Genomic DNA, 19,466 nt, shown 5'->3' on the forward strand with positions numbered 1-19,466 from the left:
GTGGTTAACCGCTTTAAATGTCACATTTTTTGTATTTAAACAGCAGAAAATGTGTTTGTAAATTAACTTATAAATTGAATTCAAAACATAATTTTTCATTGAAATTCCTCGCTTATTTACAGTAATTTTAAATGTTTAATAGTAAACAGCGGGGTCTCTCCACTTAAGAAGGAGTTTGCAGGAGAGGTGAACATCTCAACTCAACCTGATATCACTATGTGTTATCAAGGACTAACCCCGGTGAGCTTCACCAAGAAGGTCTAAGTTGGACCTGCATAATGCATAGGTAATATGAGAGAGCCCCTTAAAGCATTTCTCACTGATTTCGCTATGTATTGTATAAGGAGTCAGTCCTTCACCCAGGAGTAGGTCGTTGAGGTTTACTTGTCATAGTGAAATTGGGCTGTTGAGATGTTTAGCTCTACTGTAAACTCCCTTTAGTGAATAGTCCCCAACTGTATTGAAAGTGAGCATTATAATAGATCACGGTGACTGGTCTCACAGGAGAGACTTAGGGTTGTCATCTCAGAATATGGTGAGATTTTTCATCCAACATCCACCCACCTGAGTGAATAAATCTCAGTGTTTCATATTACAAACATGGAACTTCTTCCATCTTTTCTCATTTCTAATGTAATTTTCAAACAACTTATTCACTATATAAGAAAATTGTGATAAAAAAAAACCCCATATTAAACCTTAAAAAAAAACTCCATGCTCTGGTCACAGGTGGATAAAAGAATATTTTACAAAAGAAAAACAACTTACTTTGTGATTTTATTTCATGAAGAGGTTTTTTCTCTAAAAAAAGAGAGAAATAGGAAAAAAAAGAAAAATGTACTTAATATTAAGACTGTATTCACTACTGTATTCTATGTATACAAATCATTTAATATGAATATCTTGCAACATGCACTAGATGTAATTATTAAATGTATTATCTACTATTAGTAATGTATTAATTTATATATACTACGTGTCATTTATATCATATATATATTATAAATACCATGAGGGAGTAACTAAATGTTTCATTGAATTACAATGATATCAGTCGGTGATAAAGTAACCCACCACCACCATTCAATACCCGACACACCACCTAAAACGCAAGCATCTATCTATGGCGTAATTGTTATACAGTCTTACATCAGTTTAAGGATACTATCAATGTTTTATGTCATTGTAATGTATATATGTGTATATGGCATGCTTGTCCATATCCGGAAAGCCACACTGTTGGGTTAAAATGGAAGTCCCATGGGAAAATCCTTGAGCATAAAATGGAGTGCTATATACAGTAATGTAGGTTGGCTTTGGCAAAAAACACTTATGAGTTCCAACATTTCTTGATCCCGCTGTTGCTCGTATTCTATATGTTATGCCAAGGCCCTGGTGTACACTGAAAAGGAAGGCCTTGCCATGTAGAACTTGCAGTCTAATTACACTTAGACTGTAAGCTCTACAGGGCAATAACCCCCTTTCCTAATGTAGTCATAACTATTGTACCACGATCCAAATGTCTGTAGACTATTGTACTTGTTCTATGACAGCACTTATTGTACCTCCTCGTTTATTATACTGCTAAGTCTGTTAGTGCTTAATAAATAAAAATACACATACATATGTATTGATGCTATTGTTCATTTTATCTAAGGAGAGCATTATGTCCATCTTCAATGGATGACTTTTCACATTCCCCTAGGTAAATGTGTGCCTCCCTAGCTCTGTGAAGCTATGAAAGCCTCTTAAATTGCTGTATTAATCTGTGGAGGCCCTAGGGGTCTGCAGTCTCATAAATATTCAAAAGTCACAAATGGAAAGAAATCGTTTCCTCACAGGTGTTCGTACCACGGAGCAGTGAAAAGCCTGAATTCATGTCTGCCCATAGTGTACAGCTTAGTATAAAAGAACATAGACAAACACAACACAGTAATTAGGAGGCCACATGCCGATCATCAGATGGAGCTGTCTGGCGAGGTCTATTGAGAAACAGACTAAGTGAAGTCCCTAGAGGACATTGCCAAGTTTTAGGCAAGGCTACTTCCAGAACACTCATTTTGTGTTAAAGTTTCTCTTCTTTATTTGCTTACAAAACATAAATCATACGGCACCGATCCAGCATCTTCTATTATTTTGTGGTGGGGACATTCTAAAAGAACCGACCCAAGACTCTTGAATATTAAATGGTTCTAATAACAGTTCTCATGAAAACAATGACTTACCAGAAATTAAAGATATTACAAAATTAACCATACGTGAATATTTAAGCAGGAATTTCCATTGAGAAAATATATCGTTAGATTAGAGAACAAATACAAAACTGCCAGGCTGTCTTACCATGCGAATAAGATCATTTTCCCTGAGATTGGTATAAACGCCCTGAGATTCAGAGTCAAAAGATGTGTTTGTAGGTAGCTATGCTAAAAGCTTTTAGTGTCTGATCAACAGTTTCTGGCCTTTTACTCACGGCGGAAATGCCCAAGTGTGACACACTGTGTGAGGCGTTCAGAGAAGCAAGGCCGCTGTCAGAAATTTTAAGGCCCAGCTCCAATTTAGAGGCTGGGCCCCCACCGTTTTTTAATCCTCCAAGGTGCCCTTGATTTTAAAAAGCTCATTCCTCTTTGCCTAGATTTCCCTATGTTTTTAAACAAAAAGCCCCTCTGGAGGCTAGGCTAGCAGAGTATATAGCAGAGATCCCATAATATTGCTATAGAACTTAAAATTCATGGAAGTTGACACAAACAATGATTTGTGTAACTTCCCCCAAGAACGAATTTCTCCTTAAACCAGGGGTGACAAAAAAATGGCTCTCAAGCATTGAAAATAGGGTTTGTTAACAGCGAGTTAAGGAGTTTGCAGGTACCGCCGCACCTTCGTCGTGGGGTAAATTCTAACAGTTGTTGTAGCGCATATAACATGAAGAGGTTTCATATTGTGTCGAAGCCTATGCAAGGCTAACACACATAGGGTTATAATCAAGATTCTCAACTAAATACAGGGAGCATGGGAACAGAGCTCATCAATTGATGTTTTGCTATTGTTTGGGTACCCTCCCTTTAAACGATGGTTAGGTTAACACCAGAGGAATCACTAACTGTGGCATATCACTCCAATATGGGCATTCCATACCATTATCTTGGTTGGCAGCCAACAAGAGCTGTTTTTTCTGCCATTATGTTATCATTTTTTGTATCCACTATTATTTGTGTGCCAGGGATCCATATCCTGAATATTAAATCCCTTTACAGGTGGAGGGGGCAGGTGACACTGTGCAGATGCTCTCCCAGCATTGAAGGGATTGAATAATATTAAACAAAGTAGAAAATCTGAATGCCCAAGTGATAACAGATGCGGTTTTGTGCCAGTGGGACCTTACTGCTCGTATAATGAATGAAGGGCTAAGATCTTTTCACCTCCCCATCTGCAATCAGTCGCAGAGAAGAGCTTGCAGAATGTGTCTATTCAGTATTAACTATAGACCCTTCAATGGTTTCTTTATGAAAAGCGGCGAGGATCATCCATGCAATGGAGATAAGCCCTGTTGTAATCGGAGATTATGCCTCTTGTACTTTGATAACATTTGTATGATAAATAGATTTTGATGCTGGTCTGTGTGTTACAAAGTCTGGGTGCTTGAATAGAGTGTATAGAATAGCTTTTTTGATGTTCAAAGACTAATTACCCTTTACTGCTGTTATAAGAATGAGGAGGCATGAGACGGAACTTGGAAGAAACTATTTACCCTATAATTGCTAGAAAAGAGTTGGCAACCACATGGGATCTTTGTGTAGAAATCAGTGTTATATCTGTCTAGCAACATGTCCACACAGTCGTTTCTGATTGGTGGATGCTTTGTCCAATTGAATGTTTACAGTGGCAGCTAAACTCATTTGTGAGTGCTTGACCACTTTTATTGTATAATGCACGTCCATCCATCTTTAGTAGTTGCCACTCGCAGAATATCCGACCTGAGTATGCATGCCTGTTGACAACTTTATTGTGTATTTACTAAACTAATTACAAGCTATTAGACCAATACACTATCTGCTGGGCGTTTATAAACTTAAAAATGTCATTGGCGAATATTTGCCAGTGATCCACATCAAGCAGCAGATGTACAATGTTTAGACCAGTTGTGTATTCTGGGGCTAGTTACCTCTATACGAAGGACAGTCCTTTTGGAACCATGTGAGCTAGAACACGAGTCTCACTAGCTAGAAATAGAACTATACATGCAAGACATGGAATGTGGATGTTGTCACCTATGAAGCTTAACAGGACAAAATAGGACAAAATAATGAGAAAACTCATTCTGAAGACGTAAAAATGTTATACAATTTTCAGTAACTTATAGATATAGATACATATAGATATAGATATGTATTGGGATGACATCCATTTCAGATGAGACAACTGGAGATGCTTAAATAAAATACATCATGGAGGATAGCAGTGAATTGAATGCAGTTTTCCAGTTAAAGCAGAGACTTGTTCACCCTAATACAATCTGCTCCCAAAATGATAGTCGATGCCAGATTACATGTTAATATTAGCCCATGAGTGGGACGGTAAATGAACAAATAAGGCTCATTACTCTTAGTGGTACATCATGTCTCCAGCAGCTGAAATTACCTTCCTGACTGTAGTAATGTCAATCCAATTTCTAGCCATATCATTGACTTTAATTTTGTAATTCAGTTTCATGTCGCAAAAAGGTTAGATGTAATTTTAGTAAGTAAATGTGAACTACCTTTATTTACTCAGATTACTTCTAACCTTTTCTCTACTCCATCAGGGGCAGTGAATTATTTCAGCGAGGATTCATGCAATGTCGATCCGTACATTTTATCATGGGTGTAGGAACTGGAGGGGTTGAGAGGGTCGAATCTGGCCAGATTCAGCCAGAAACAGAATCATCAACAACGCTTAGATTATATTGTTCTATCTGATAAAAGGACAAGGCAGCCTTGGTCACATTAGATTTCACGGCTCTTACGTCTTTCCTGCCATTGTTAGGTCATTGACTTCGGTATATGAGATTTGTAGTTGGCTTCTAAGGTAAAAAAAAACGAGTGATGAGTACTGAGAAATTCTACATTATTGGATATAAAATACAAAAAATAAAGAAGGGTTACAATGGTTTCACTTTTAAACCAATACCACATACTATTAAATATGGAATATACAGTAGTATGTCGTATTTTATTTGGTAGATGGTGAATTATTTTAGTACACTGGCCACATTGGTGATTTTTAAAAACATTATTTAATTGTGTGTGATATTTATTTTAATATATATATGTATTAAAAAAATAATTGAATATATGTTTTAATAAACTTATTATGTAACAAAATATGAACAAGGAGCCCCACGTTAAAAAGGATCTACTGAGTTCAGAAATGTATTTAATGGTTCCTCAAAACCAGGGTTTGATGTATTAGTGGAAAAAAGGGGGGGGGGAAACAAAATGGTAAAATTCAATGGCTTTCTAGAAATATCAGCATGCTGCATGTGACCCACAGCAATAGCGCAGACTAAAATGTTAAAACTAGTAGCTTGAGGTCACACAACAGGAAGATTTACTTTACTGAGAGGGTGGTAGATAAGTGGAACAGGCTCCCAGCTGATTCGGTAGACGCTCTAATGCAGTGAAGGAATTTAAACAATGTATGGGATAGGCAAATGGCTCCTGAATCTAAGTAAAGACCAACGACTTATTCATGGTTGAGCCTTTACAGCATATAAGACAGGCTGAGTGGGTCTTATCTGCTGGGAAATTCTTGTTTTCCCCTACAATGGTTTGAAAAAGATCCTGTAGTTGGATCAAAACATTGCCACGTGGTGGAATAAACACGTCAATTCACTGAGTGCTGAATTATATACCGTATTGGCTCAGATATAGGCCGCACTCGAATATAGGCCGCACCCTAAAAGTTAGGTGCTTTTCTAAGGAAAAAATTTTCCTAGTTAAAAAAAAAACGTAGAATAGATCTGCTGCCACTCTGCCCTCCCCCGAGATATGCTGCCACTCTGCCCTCCCCTGAGATATGCTGCCACTCTGCCCTCCACCCGATATATACTGCCACTCTGCCCCCCCCCTGAGATACCGCTGCAGGGGATCTGTATCCTAACCCTGCTGCCTGCCCGGCGCCTGGAACTGCATGTCCCGGGCGTCGGGCGCTAGACCCCAAATATAGGCCGCACCCCCACTTTAAAGATTTAAAGTGGGGGAAAAAAGTGTGGCCTATATTCGGGCCAATACGGTAATTTATTTTTTATTTTGCTGTTTTGGATCGGGTGGATCCTGCTCGGGAATTACTTCCACTATGTAGGCACATCTTTCCATGATACTGGTTATTGCAGCCAAACATATACTCCATGGGAATCGGAATAAATGTTATCAAACTAATACATTTTATAAAAACTACTTAACAGCACATTTAGTATGGGAATTACAACCCCCCAAGTGCATGTAAGTAAAGCTGGGCATTAATTTACCTCTAGAGACAAGCCAGGGCTATATTATAATTTAGGGCAGCTTCTATTGCAGGCACTGTGTACACTACACACTCCCTCCCCTCTCTCATCAGTTTCTTCTCTGTAGCTGCACACTCTCTCTCACACACTCCCTCCCCTCTCTCATCAGTTTATTCTCTGTAGCTGCACACTCTCTCACAAACTCCCTCCCCTCTCTCATCAGTTTCTTCTCTGTAGCTGCACACTCTCTCACACACTGACTCTCTTTCCCCTCTCTCATCAGTTTCTTCTCTGTAGCTGCACACTCTCTCTCACACACTCCCTCCCCTCTCTCATCAGTTTCTTCTCTGTAGCTGCACACTCTCTCTCACACACTCCCTCCCCTCTCTCATCAGTTTCTTCTCTGTAGCTGCACACTCTCTCACACACACTCTTTCCCCTCTCTTGCTTCCCTTTATCCTGTTAGTATCTTTTCTGCAGCTGCACACTGTCACACACTAACTGGATATGATTTCAATGTTATTTATATACAGTATATCTATATATATACTGTATATAAATAAGATATAAATACATATATAATATGAAGTTGTAATGGTCAACAAAATGTGACTGTTCAGACTAGGTGCAAAATCCTCAGGGTTTATATATAACGATGACAAATTGTGGAAAGACACTACAATGTACTTTCCATTCGATAAAGAACTTCTATGATGCTCCATTTGAAGGTCACTTGGTTCCAGAAATAGCCTCTTCTCAAAAAGAAAAGCTGACTGTTATGTTTCATGGAACTTTAAATCATCGTGGTTAAACGTAGAGTTACTTTTGCTGTTTCAAGGACCTCATTTTGTTTAGTCTGTTGGTCAAGTTGTTAGCTTTCCATCCAAAAGTTATTGCGATAAACTTACATAGAGGATAGTAATAAAATGTATATTCATGACCTACAATCTGGATTTCATTTGATGTTTCTACAAACCCAACAGCTGTGGGTATACATCATTTAAACACCAACATACTATGTAAATACAGGTACCTACAGCAATTTTAGCTATAGTAGACAGTTTAATCTATATGTAACGGATACCTTGAATGCACAGTCCTTCAGTGCAGTTTTCTGACTCTTGGCTTAGACCTTCGCAGGACTTTCCTCCATTCCTTGGTGAAGGTGCCGTGCATTCCCGGCCTCTCTGGTGCTCACATTCAGGGCTGCATACGGACCATTCACTCCACACCTCCCAGTTACCATCCACTGAAATTACAAGGAACACAGAAATTAGCTCAGCAACGCACCATAATTCTACTTAGACTGTAAGCTCCCAAAGGTAGGGACTAGAGCCCTGCGCGGGACTGCTTTTTGAATCCCGCTCCCGCCCGCTCCCGTTGTTTTGAATCCCGCTCCCGCCAGCTCCCGCAATGTGGGTGTTCCGCTCCCACCACATTTGTGGCCAATCCCGCCCGCTCCCGCCACATTTGTGGCCAATCACGCCCGCCTCCTTACCGCGCAGTCCCGCAAGGCTGCCCTCGAGTTGTTCCCTCACAGCATCTCTTCTCTTGCTCCGCCCAGGAACAAGGCGGAGTCACAGGAAGTGACGTCACATCACGTGACTCTGCCTTGTTCATGAGCGGAGCAAGATAGGAGACACTGTAATGGAGCAGCGAGAAGGCATCCTTGCGGCACTGTGCGGGATTACCGGGACCCGCAGGTACAGTACCTGACCGCCCGCTCCCGCCCGCAGCCCCAGAAAGACCGCCCGCTCCCGCAAGTTTTTTGGACCTGCGGGACCCGCCTCCCAATGCAGTCCTCTAGTAGGGACCTCCTTTCCTTATCTGTATATATATATATATATATATATATATATATACATATATATATATATATTGTATCACCTCTTTTTTTGTAATAATACATGTAAAGTTCCCTGTTCCCTTCTTCTTCATATTTATTGTTTTATATAGCACCATCATATTCTGTAGCACTGTGCTACATCACAGGATTGCATTGATCTACATATTTGCTAAAGATACAACTAGTGATATTTTTTTTTTTCAATCAAGTAAGCAATGTAGCAATAGTTTGATATGAGTCATATATGACGGTTGTTCTATCAGCACAATACTTGTAAATGAATTCTCTTGTGCATCGTGTGTGTAATAACAGTATGCATGTGTTTTACGCTCTATCAATATTACTAACATGCACGCTGGGCAGTGCCCTCTGACCTCACACTTGCAGCAGAGAACAATTAATGAGTCATCGGACTAACACAGGCAGACAAAACAGTAAAAAAAGGCTTCTATCCATCCTTGGTACATAGACTGCTATTTAAATGAATACAGATTGTTAAGGGGGTTAATGGTATTTAAAGTCTGGGACGTCTTTAAACATAATGGGGTTTGGAGCAAGGCCAGTGTTTTCTGACTGCGATAGCAGACCTTTCCACCAAAGCTTCGTCTGCTGTGCATCATGATATGAGGTCATACTTAAGCACTCTCCAACAGCAGATGGAGAGTTCTGTGCTGGCACCTCTGGACTATGGTTGCTGTTGAGTAGGCCAAAGAAACAGCTGCTATAAGCCCTTAAGGTAAGCCTAGGCCCAGGGCAGCTGTCTCTTTTGTAAAGATTAAGGTGATGAAACATCTGAACGCAGAGCCAGCTCTGTCAACTTGGCTGGCTAAGCAGCTGCTTAGGGCAACAAGTTGGTAAAGGGGGTCTTCTATAGGCCGAGCAAACAGGAGAATGCAGAAGAGGGTATGTATCAGAGACGGCCTAGGGCACTAAACCCTATCCTTCAACATCTTTAGTTCCTGGTAAACCTTGCTGCTCCAGCAAGGGCCAGAGTAGATGGCCAAACGACATTTGGCAAGGAGTAAAGATATTGAACTCAGCACCTCCAGGGAATCGAGAATACATCAACTGAACACATCTCCTGTAAGGTATTTGGCTGTGGGAGTGGAGAAAGGGGCAAATCCAGACCCCCATGCATTTGCAAAACAGGCAGCATAAAAACATTAAGGAACCATGCAGCTATAATTTGCATTAAAGTGTCACTTTAAAATTCACAAACACTGAACTTTACATTTCAGTTTCAGTTACTGTATTCGGGAATTAGGGTGGAATGGCTCTCTCTGTTATTACAGCATACTTCACCACCCCTCCCTCCTAGACACACAGATAGCGAGAGCAGAATTTTATTAATACTTATTAATTCTTTAAGGCAGCTTTATGCACGTACCAAGCTTTCTTCTATTTTGAAGTCCAAAATACTTAGCTTTAACAGATATATGAGACTACTGTTTGGGAAATGAATTTTTGAGCGGTGAAAACGACGGCAATAAATTGAGAAGACCAATGAAAAGAAATGGAGCTTTATATACTATAAACAACTCATTGACTTCTGTTCCCCTCTCTGTTAAGGTTATGCTCGCACAAGCTAATGCATTTTATTGTCTCTTTTTTTTTCATAAAGGGTCCCTAGAAGCAGATACTGGAGGAACAAAGGAGCGAGGAAGGACAGCTTCTCCATTGTGACCTAAATAAGCTGGAATTCAGTCTATTTGGTGAATGTGTAATGCATTTTAGTCATTTGAGCATTCTTTCCTACAGCATATATCAATCACATTTCTATTGAAATTTCAATGTGATTGTGATTCAAGTTGGATGGAAATATGTTTCTTACATAGAAACAACATTAACATGACACAAACACTGTCCCTTCATCATATGCATGACTTATTTCCTGAGATCTGGTTTGATAATGCTGATGTGGATAGAGGTTGTAAACAACCCAAATAAATAAATAAGACTGTGAACCCCAGGGAGTTGATTACCATGGCATCTGGGTACAGCTGCTATATATCATACATATGGCCCCCTGGGGTGGAGCAACTGGAGAGCAGGGTGGGCCAATGCTCCGTTTCCCCATGCTGTGGAAATTCCATGCCGGGTTTTCCAGGAGGCAAGAAATCTGCAGGATCCGGTCCGGGATTCCTATGGGGCCGGCATCAGGCACAGGTGCTGGACATTAAAAACCCCTGGAGCCTGATACTCAGAGAGACTGTTGGGGGAAGAGGAAGTTTCTCTGCGCTCCCAGGGCAAGGAGACGCACTGAACAAGAAGACCATCCCTGAGCCAAGTGAGGCAATACCTGGCTGGACATTTTTTGTGTTGTCTGGGGGAGGTTTTCCAGAGCCTGGCGTAGCTGGGTCTGGCTGGGAGGTTGAGGTAGTGGGTGATTAGGCTGGTCAGTCTGGACCAGCATAGTTTAGTTAGAAAGGCTCCAATTGGGAGCTAGGTTTTCTTTTTATGATTTGGTTATGGGGTTTGAGTAGTTAAAAAATAAAGCACTGTGTTTTTGCTACAAGCTGGTGTTCCTGACTCTGATTGCCCTAGAGGACTGTGCTTAAGACCGCTAACTGTGGCATTTATGGCCCTTGTGCTACAGGGTTTGTCGCAATATACATATACATTATATATATATCAATTTCTATTTCCTATTTGCAAAGTCAGGATAATAGTATAAATTATATTCTAAACATAGGTTTAGTCCATTCTGGAAAATCTGGAAGCTTTGTGTGAAAATCTCCACCTCCATTCAAATTCTGCCTATTACTAATACATAGTGTGTTATTATTCACATTCCAAAAATGCAAGGTACACATTATTGTTATTATTGCATATTTACAATGTTTCACTAATGGCTGCCCGATCCAGGAGACTAACCTCGAGGATCAGTTAAAATAATGTGTTTTTTGGCAAAAGATGTTTCTGAAAAATAAGCTTATTATTGCCAAGCTTTCATATAAAACATTTTTTTCTGGATTCTGTGATTGAGTACACATGATGTTTGGATTTCTTTGTGTGGCCTGTAGAAATGACTCACCTGGGCACAGTGAAGTACAGGTGGTCTTCTGCATGGACATTCCATCACAGAAGGATCCACCATTAAGAGGTGCTGGATTAGTGCAGGTCCTGGAACGTTTTTGCCATCCTCGACCACAACGCACATTACAGGATGACCACTCGGTCCATGAAGACCAGGCTCCATTCACTGGGAAGAACAAAATAAACTTTAAAATACACTTCGTATTGGTCAAAATTACTTTTTTGTGCAAAGTTTAAGAAGGTTAATAATGAGTTGAATATCTTGTGTTGCAAACAGCTTGGATTAGATGTTTTGTTCTTCCTAATTTGACTATTCAGTCTCCAGGCTTTCTTTCTCATTTGTTGAGGACCACAGCCTTATTGTTAGGTCTTCCTTGGACATGAAAGCTGAACAAAAAGTTGCTCTCCTAATATATCTTGACATGGGTTATTTTCTTATCATGACCATTCTGTTCATAATACATTGATCTGTATGGTGCCACATGTGTGTGTGTTTGGGCTCAGAAATGCTTAACTAAGACCCAACTCGGCTGCATTCTAGTTTCAAAGAGTCAAATATATACTGGACTTTTAAGATTGTTTCTTTACTATCTGCAAAAAGTCAAGGATACAAATAACTTTTCATGCTGATATTTTCATTAGTGCATGCTCAATTTATAACAGCAGAGTTACATATCATGGATGTATTTTACCATATATAAACATATGCCCCTTAGGACCTTATTATTAAACCTGTGAACATTCTATTTACCATGTTGTCATCTCCCAATCCATCAGGGGTTTTTGGAAGGTATGAAACTCTGCTGGTGTCTTACAATGCTTTGGCCAGCGTCCATTTACCGTTGTATACATTTGTATAGACCAAACGTTATTGTGAGATATTATTAACTTCATCACATCTAAAAATTTCTAAGAAAAATAGCACAATTTTAAAATAGCAAGAAATGTTCTCTGCATCAACGACCTAAAGTGCTGCTCTTCTGGCCATCATACTCTCCTGGTACCCCCACGACAGCTTGTTTCTGACATTTCTCTAACAGAATCCCTAGATTTTCATCTGTAATCAATAAGTTCAGTCAGTGAACTTTTCTCGTGGTCCTGGATGGCTGTGAGCTTGACGCAGACTGAGTTCAGACTGACAGCTTTGACCTGACGGGAAATTTGAGGTTACCACCTCAATTCTGTTCACACAGGAGTCTCTAGCGCAAAACAGCAGCTCAATGTACGTGTCAAATGTTAGAACCTGTTCAGCTTTGTGAAGTTCTGAAAGATGACTACAGAGATTACATGACTATAAATTCCTTTCTAGTGTTTGTTTTAAACAGGAATCCTCCATCCATTTCTATTTAGGTTGTCAGGCCAGTGTTTGATACATCGCAAAAGGGGCTACCTTAGCAGCAGTCATTTGACCCCCCTCAAAATCCCCCCGGTAATTCTTTCAGTATTCCCCTGGTATATTCGCATATAATATTCTGTGCGGTGGCTGATCATATTTTCCTATCTCTTATTGGTGATAGTTTGTTCAGAATGGAGGAACCGAGGGGCCGCTATTGATCCAGGTGCCTTTTTGTCCAGAGGTATAACTGGGCTGGGAAAGCCACTAGGGAAGGTATGCCTAGGGCCCCATTATCATTAAAGATGGCCCTGTATATATACAATATGTATGCAACACATTGTCAGGACATGTTACTCTTCTCGCTAGGACTTGGTGGGTTAATGTGAACTGCCAAAGGATGAGAGGGTAATGTACATTGTGGCTGCCACAGTCCCCTAAGGCTTTGCACTGTGGGATATACTGTACATAATATTGATCATATGGAATTGTGGTCCAGGTATTTTTGGAGCTTTACACCACATGCTGGTTTCTATTACAAACAAGCATCATGCATAACACATTGCGGTAATTGGAGTAATTAATAGAATAACTGTATCTGAACTTCTTGTTCCTTGGCTATAATTCTCTACCTACATCATGTTACAGAGGCTTTTTTGGAGAAAATCCCTGCTTTGATTCTCTCAACACAATCAGATCATTCTGAGCTTTTTGTGTTTCAGGGAATTATTTTCTTTTATTTTACAAAAAAGACTTATGGTAATCCAAAATGAATTACAGACATGGAGCAATACTTATGTGGGTTTCATAAAACTCATAATCTAGATAAGGTGACAGAGACATTTCATGAGTTCAAATTACCTGTTTCCAATTATGGAAATGATCATGTGGGTAAGTTACAGATTAGAAACCTCGAATTGGACAGCAGATATGAAACCTATGGTCCATCTAGTTGAGTTGAGCTGAGTGACAAGAATGCACCTCTATGAGTTAAATGTATTTTGAGTTAATTTATGAAAGTGGGACCTCTCAGGATAGTTGACATTTCATCTTGCTATACATTATGAAGGGTCAACCCCAGTGAAGTCGGTAAAGTGTATTTCAAGAAATGCCAGATTAAACTATGCATTATGCAAGGCCAATTTACACCGACCTATAGAAGCATATTGAATTTAGCCCTTCATATTGCATAGTGAAGTTGGTGAGTGAATTCTACAGAAAACTCTCAATGTAGTGAATAAACCCTACTTTGTTGTAAATTATTGGCCTCCCAATACTACAATCAGTAAAAAACCTAATTGTTTAAGCAAGTATATTCTGGTCCACTATGACCAGTATGAGTTACTTCTGTGGGATCTTTTTTCCAATGGACATATGAGAAGGTAACAGCAATAGACTCCTTCATTATGTCCAGTGGTCATGTCTGCAGACCTCTTTGGTTCATCTCATTCTGTTGTATGGGTGAACAATTTCTCAGATAAAACCCTGGGGAATGATACCACTTGCCATAATATTTTAACGTGCTACTCACCAAAAACCACGACTGTGGCCGATGCGCTCCTCCTCTTTGCAACAATATTGGATGCCATGCAGGTATAGTTACCGGAGTCAGAAAGACGTGCCTTATGAATTATTAGATTGTGATCGGCCCTTGTGTCGATATTGTCATCTAGAATGGAGTCAATGGGCTCTTCATTCTTAAACCACTCCACCTGGAAAAGGAAGCATTGTTAGTTATTGTCATATATTTTTTTTTAATTATTCATATTCAGTATCACTCCATTCAGCCCTCCAGGTACACGGCCGCAGCCACATCTACTCGGTATCTACACATATCCTCATATCGATATCATAATTAATTTAAGGATTAATATATTAGCTTTTGTCCCATACTTCTATGCCTTCCATGTGGCACCATCTCAAGTAACCATCTAAAATCAAATCATTGCTACTGAGCTGTATTAAACCAAACCTTTGTCTTGAAGGCATCCCAAATTCAACTGGATGGTGATGGAGAACTGGTACCACCGCTACACAGATATTTATATACCGTATATCAAGTTTTTTAAAAAAATAATTGTTTATTTGCAGCGCAGTTGAACACACTGTTGAATCATCCAAGTAAAATAATTATTGCTTGGGGTAGATGTAAGACTATCTTGAATGGTAACCTAAGGTCATTTAGAGGTCGAAGTATTTTAAATTATATTTTGTCAGTTTCTTACTTTCTCGTTGCTGATTATTCATTATTTAGGGATTACTTGCATTAGATCAACAAATTCCTCCCCCACATTGTGCTGCTCTATTGAATATGTTGGAGCAACAGGTATGGCACGGACTAATGTCCTATGTCTGCAAATGAGGCGACTTTTTTGTACTCTAATGTATTTCATTTCTTTCAGCAATTGGATTTGTAACTGCTGGTTTCCTCTTCTATGTTAAAAAATCTTTGCCTCTTTCCTATAATGTTTGATTTGTGACAGCTTAATATTAGCTTAATATTCTGCAGGCATAAAGCTAACTCCCAGCGTTTGACTCTGTCGCATAGAGATAAAGAAGAAAGACTTGGAAATGAATGGAAAGCATTTAGAAAGAGGGGTCATGGCACAGGCAGGACCGGATTTTAACATGTTGTTTTCTGAAGGCCATCAACTGGAACAAGGCAATGTCAATCAGAGACATCTACATGGGGTCCCGTATAGACCTTCTCCTCTGTGCCTCTTGGCAATGGAGGGGTTTACATACAAGCCTTGATTAACAGGTATTAAAAAATTATGATTCATTCCAAGACACTGAAAAACAGCTTGGTTCACCTTGAAGACACGGACAGATTTAGGAATGAAGCAGAGCTTGATTAAGATTCGAAAGGGCCTTGGGCAGGGTGTCTCAATTAGGGTTTTATGTCCTTGCTTCCTTAGACTTCATTCAGAGCATAGGGGACCACAGTGTGTATGACTGACCCCGTATCCCGCGCTATAGCTTCTGCTGCATTTTGGTTACCCCCCTTTAGAGTAGAATTTGGGCAGTAATTAACTTTAGGGAAATGATGGTGGCTCTCACCGCATTAAGAAGTCCATTTAATAAATCAGCCATAAGAACAACCCAGACTACCCTAGCAAACAATAGAAAAGCTAGCAGTACATCATACCAACCAAAGTAAGCACAGCAAAGGAAGCCTATGGAACGCCCATATGCTGTACCTGGTCATCGTGGAAATAAGCAGAGGGGTTTTATTCTATTTGGGAAGTCCTGCTTCGCATATGTAAAATACAAAAATGTTACTCTTGTTGCGAAAAAATATCACAGTGGGCCAAGAGTAGAAAACAAAGTGTTTTTTAAACACTGTTCTTGCTTGCTATGATTCATCGCCTTTCCCAGTAACACAAGGTACATAAAAAAAACAGAAGACCAAAAATAAAAGTAACCATTGAGTAGACAATAGTAAAAAAATCAAATCCTACTTATAAGTTGTTCAGGATGATACCCTTTAATGGGGCACATCTGCTGTGTCTCTTTCAGCACAGACAAACCACATTACACATCGTCTTTTTTTTTGTTTTGTTTGTTTATTGTCACAAGAGCGCCTTTCGACCCTAGATATGTCGAAAAAAGATATTGACAAAGGAAGCTTCCAGTGTCTGGAGCTCAAATTGTTGCCGGCAGCTCCTGACCCAGCGGTGTTCGAACACCTTGAAACCCCTGCATGCGACCCTCAGTATTTATTATCATTATAAGAAAATCATTTATTTATCACAAGACATTTTCTGCAAAATAACTAAATGCTTTAGCCCACGAAGAACATTTCTCGGTTCCCCTTGTGTGACTCTGGTGCTTATTCTACTGTTTCTTCTCCACCGAGCTAGACCACAGTACCTAATAGTTGGTAAATTAACTTGTTCATTTCCACATTTAGGACTGGACACATTGCATACATTAAAAAGCACATCAGGAATAATTGCCGTGTCTTCTTACCCCGTAGAGCTACTAATACTACTTCTAACCTTCCTCAGCCTCCACCTCCCTTTCTTTATTTTCTAGAGCCGCTTCAAGTGAGGTTGGTTTTATTAGCATTAAATTAACTTCAGAAGCTCTTTTATGCAATAATTAGATTTTTTCTCTCTCTCTCTCTTTTCCAATCGGGCAAGGCACTTTCCAATTTCTCCCCTTATCTTTACGAGCCTGGCGTTCGTGCATTGCCCTCGCCAAATTGAAGGAACAGTGCTGTGCGTGCGTGTGTTTTTCTAGTTAAGTTATTGGCTGTTTTTTTCTTTCCTCTAACACTTTTAATTTGTGCGCAGAGTCTTAGAAGGACAGAATCTCTGAAGCAGAAAAGTAATAAAGGAGGGGGGGGCTGCTGGATGTTCTCCTAATAAAGTACATTCACTTTTCTGCATGTCTAATAATAATAAGGTACACAGACATTCAAAGGCAAATACACGGTTTACACTTATTAATCTATTAATCTATAGGAACATTTCAAACATTTTAGCACTTTCAATATCTGTAGCTACGTGGAGACTAATAGCGCTTGTTGCCATCTCTACTCTATGTGTCTATTCAATGCGGGAGAGTAGAACATTTCAGCTACCTGATCGCTATGCATTATAAAGGTTAAACTCTTTTGGTGCAAGAAGGGCTGAGCTGGCTCAGTATAATGCATAGTGAGAACATTATCTTCTACATTGCCTATGCATTGTGCAGGACCAACCTCCTGTTGGGTTCTGTTGGGTTTGCCCTTGAATAAACCCCAAATTATTGTTTTGATGCACCACAAGTGAACAGGTAGACAATGCTCTGGATGAGCACATAGTAAACGTAATATAACATATACAAGGGCAAACAGTATGGCCCTAATATGTGAAAACCGGAACTATTCATGAGCAAAGTGGAGAGTCATGGGCAAGAACAGGTGTTCCCATAGTTTTTGTTCTTCATGATAATATATGTTCAGGAAGTGATTCGACGCAGATTTCCATCAGGGTAAACCTGGCAAGGCCTTTCCTAACCTAGTTAGAGATTAATGTGCGTTGTACTTAGCATGCATTTGACCTTTATATGCCGGGACATCAGAGAGTACGAAGGGGACTAGTCTATGCAGCGGCTGTCCAAAATGATGGGACCTTGTACTTTTCATTTAAAGAAATTAGAAGCAGACGCGTAGGAATAGTTATATGAACATAGTAATAATAGGAGCTATCCGATGGGGAGTAAAAATTCTGAAACAGACAAATTGCAACTTTGGTTAATCTTAGCTGAAGCCACTTTGATCTTCTTCGTTGTCACCATAAACCCACTGTCATCACATTAAGGACTTCAAGTTAAATCTACATTGTTGACTATATTCAAAATCTACAACATTTAGGATGAAAAACTCTTCCTCTTACATAGAATTCTGAACATTAAAAGAAATAGTAATAAATCAAAGTTAACTTTCTTTTTAAATGAAAAGTTTGTTTTTTTCTTTATTTAAGTATTCAGGTAGAAATATAAAAAAAATATAAATCCTCAGTCCTTAAAAAACGGTTCTTTTAACGTCTAATATACCCCTGTGCCTGCACCCCAGGAGGAACATGCACAAACACACATATACACCTTTTGTTAACGCTTGAACTGCAAAGCTACATTTGTGAGATGCAGCAGGTAGCCATCTAACCCTTTGTAACAAGCCCAATGTATTGCAAATATACCAGTAAGTCCTGTATTGCTTATGAAGCGTAATATCCACTGCACGGGTCCTACCCTCCACGCAGAGGGTTAAAAATCCAGCTTTCTAGGGATTAGAGCCGCTAAGGATGTTTTAATGCGTGTATCATGAACTGCAGGCCCCCTGTCTGCAATAAACCACACGTTTTAAACAATCCCTCTCTCAGAACCAGACCTGCTCAGAATGAGAATTTTCCCATCAGTGTAGCGGCAAAGGCTAATCACATAATGTGCCAAAGAAATGCAAGGACAGCTATGGATTAACTGAGCTTCCTCACCGAGGGGCAGCGGGCGGTGAATTAGTATTATGTGTTTGTTCCAATTACAGGAGGTAATTATGAAACCGGCTTAGAGTAAATGGGGAGGAGGCTGTGCGCTCTTGGCTAAAGATCTGCACACCTGATCACTCGGTGAATTAAACCCTTAAGAACGGGTTGATCCACAAGATCACCGGTATGTTGAAATCAATTATCCTGATTGCTGAAAATGCATTCTTGTATAATAAACAATTTGTCCTCTGAATATTGGGAAAGCATGACCCTCTACTATAACGCTGAGTAACTCTATGAGTGACATCACACTCTGGGGTGTATTCACTAAAGGGGGAGCTAACAGGAGAATTTGCGAGCGAGTTGTCTTTCAGCAACTTGACTTGGCTATACATTACCCCAGTGAGTTGGCCGAATCCTGATTAAAGCATGCATTTGTATAAGCATCATGAATATTTGTTTTACCTAAATAAAAACTTTGGATCATCTTGCTCGGATTACATCTGCCCATTCTCCTTAGTTACCATAAAAGCAGAGCTCTTAATTTACAGGAACATTTTGGACACCGTTTTGCAATAACGTAGCAAAATATTCATTCATAAAAAATGAATAAATAAAGGTTAATACAACTGCGTAGCGGAGAGCTGACTATTAGGGCACAGACAACATGGAGATGGGAGCTGAATGCTCTATTGTTGTAAATTCTACATCGTCTTCTGTTTATCTTTATTTTAATCTTTTTTTAATCCTGTTTTTTGTTCCCCATCCGTATAACACTTTCAAATAGCTGTAGGTTCT

The 19,466-nt window shown here is 39.6% G+C and overlaps 1 protein-coding gene across 2 annotated transcripts in view; it reads right to left on the reverse strand.

Moving 5' to 3' along the window:
* UNC5D (unc-5 netrin receptor D) overlaps positions 1-19,466 on the reverse strand; it is a 254,033-nt gene that overhangs the window by 56,949 nt on the left and 177,618 nt on the right. The window contains exons 5-8 of one of the 2 annotated variants that reach the window (XM_053465190.1): positions 14,228-14,408; positions 11,362-11,529; positions 7,566-7,730; positions 769-801 (exon numbers count right to left, since the gene is read on the reverse strand). In XM_053465190.1, coding sequence (XP_053321165.1) covers positions 769-801; positions 7,566-7,730; positions 11,362-11,529; positions 14,228-14,408 — 547 coding nt within the window. The remainder of the gene's footprint in view (positions 1-768; positions 802-7,565; positions 7,731-11,361; positions 11,530-14,227; positions 14,409-19,466) is intronic. The other variant, XM_053465189.1, reaches the window with a different exon arrangement.

Source organism: Spea bombifrons, chromosome 4 (assembly GCF_027358695.1).
Source record: "Spea bombifrons isolate aSpeBom1 chromosome 4, aSpeBom1.2.pri, whole genome shotgun sequence".
Lineage (NCBI taxonomy): Eukaryota > Metazoa > Chordata > Amphibia > Anura > Pelobatidae > Spea > Spea bombifrons.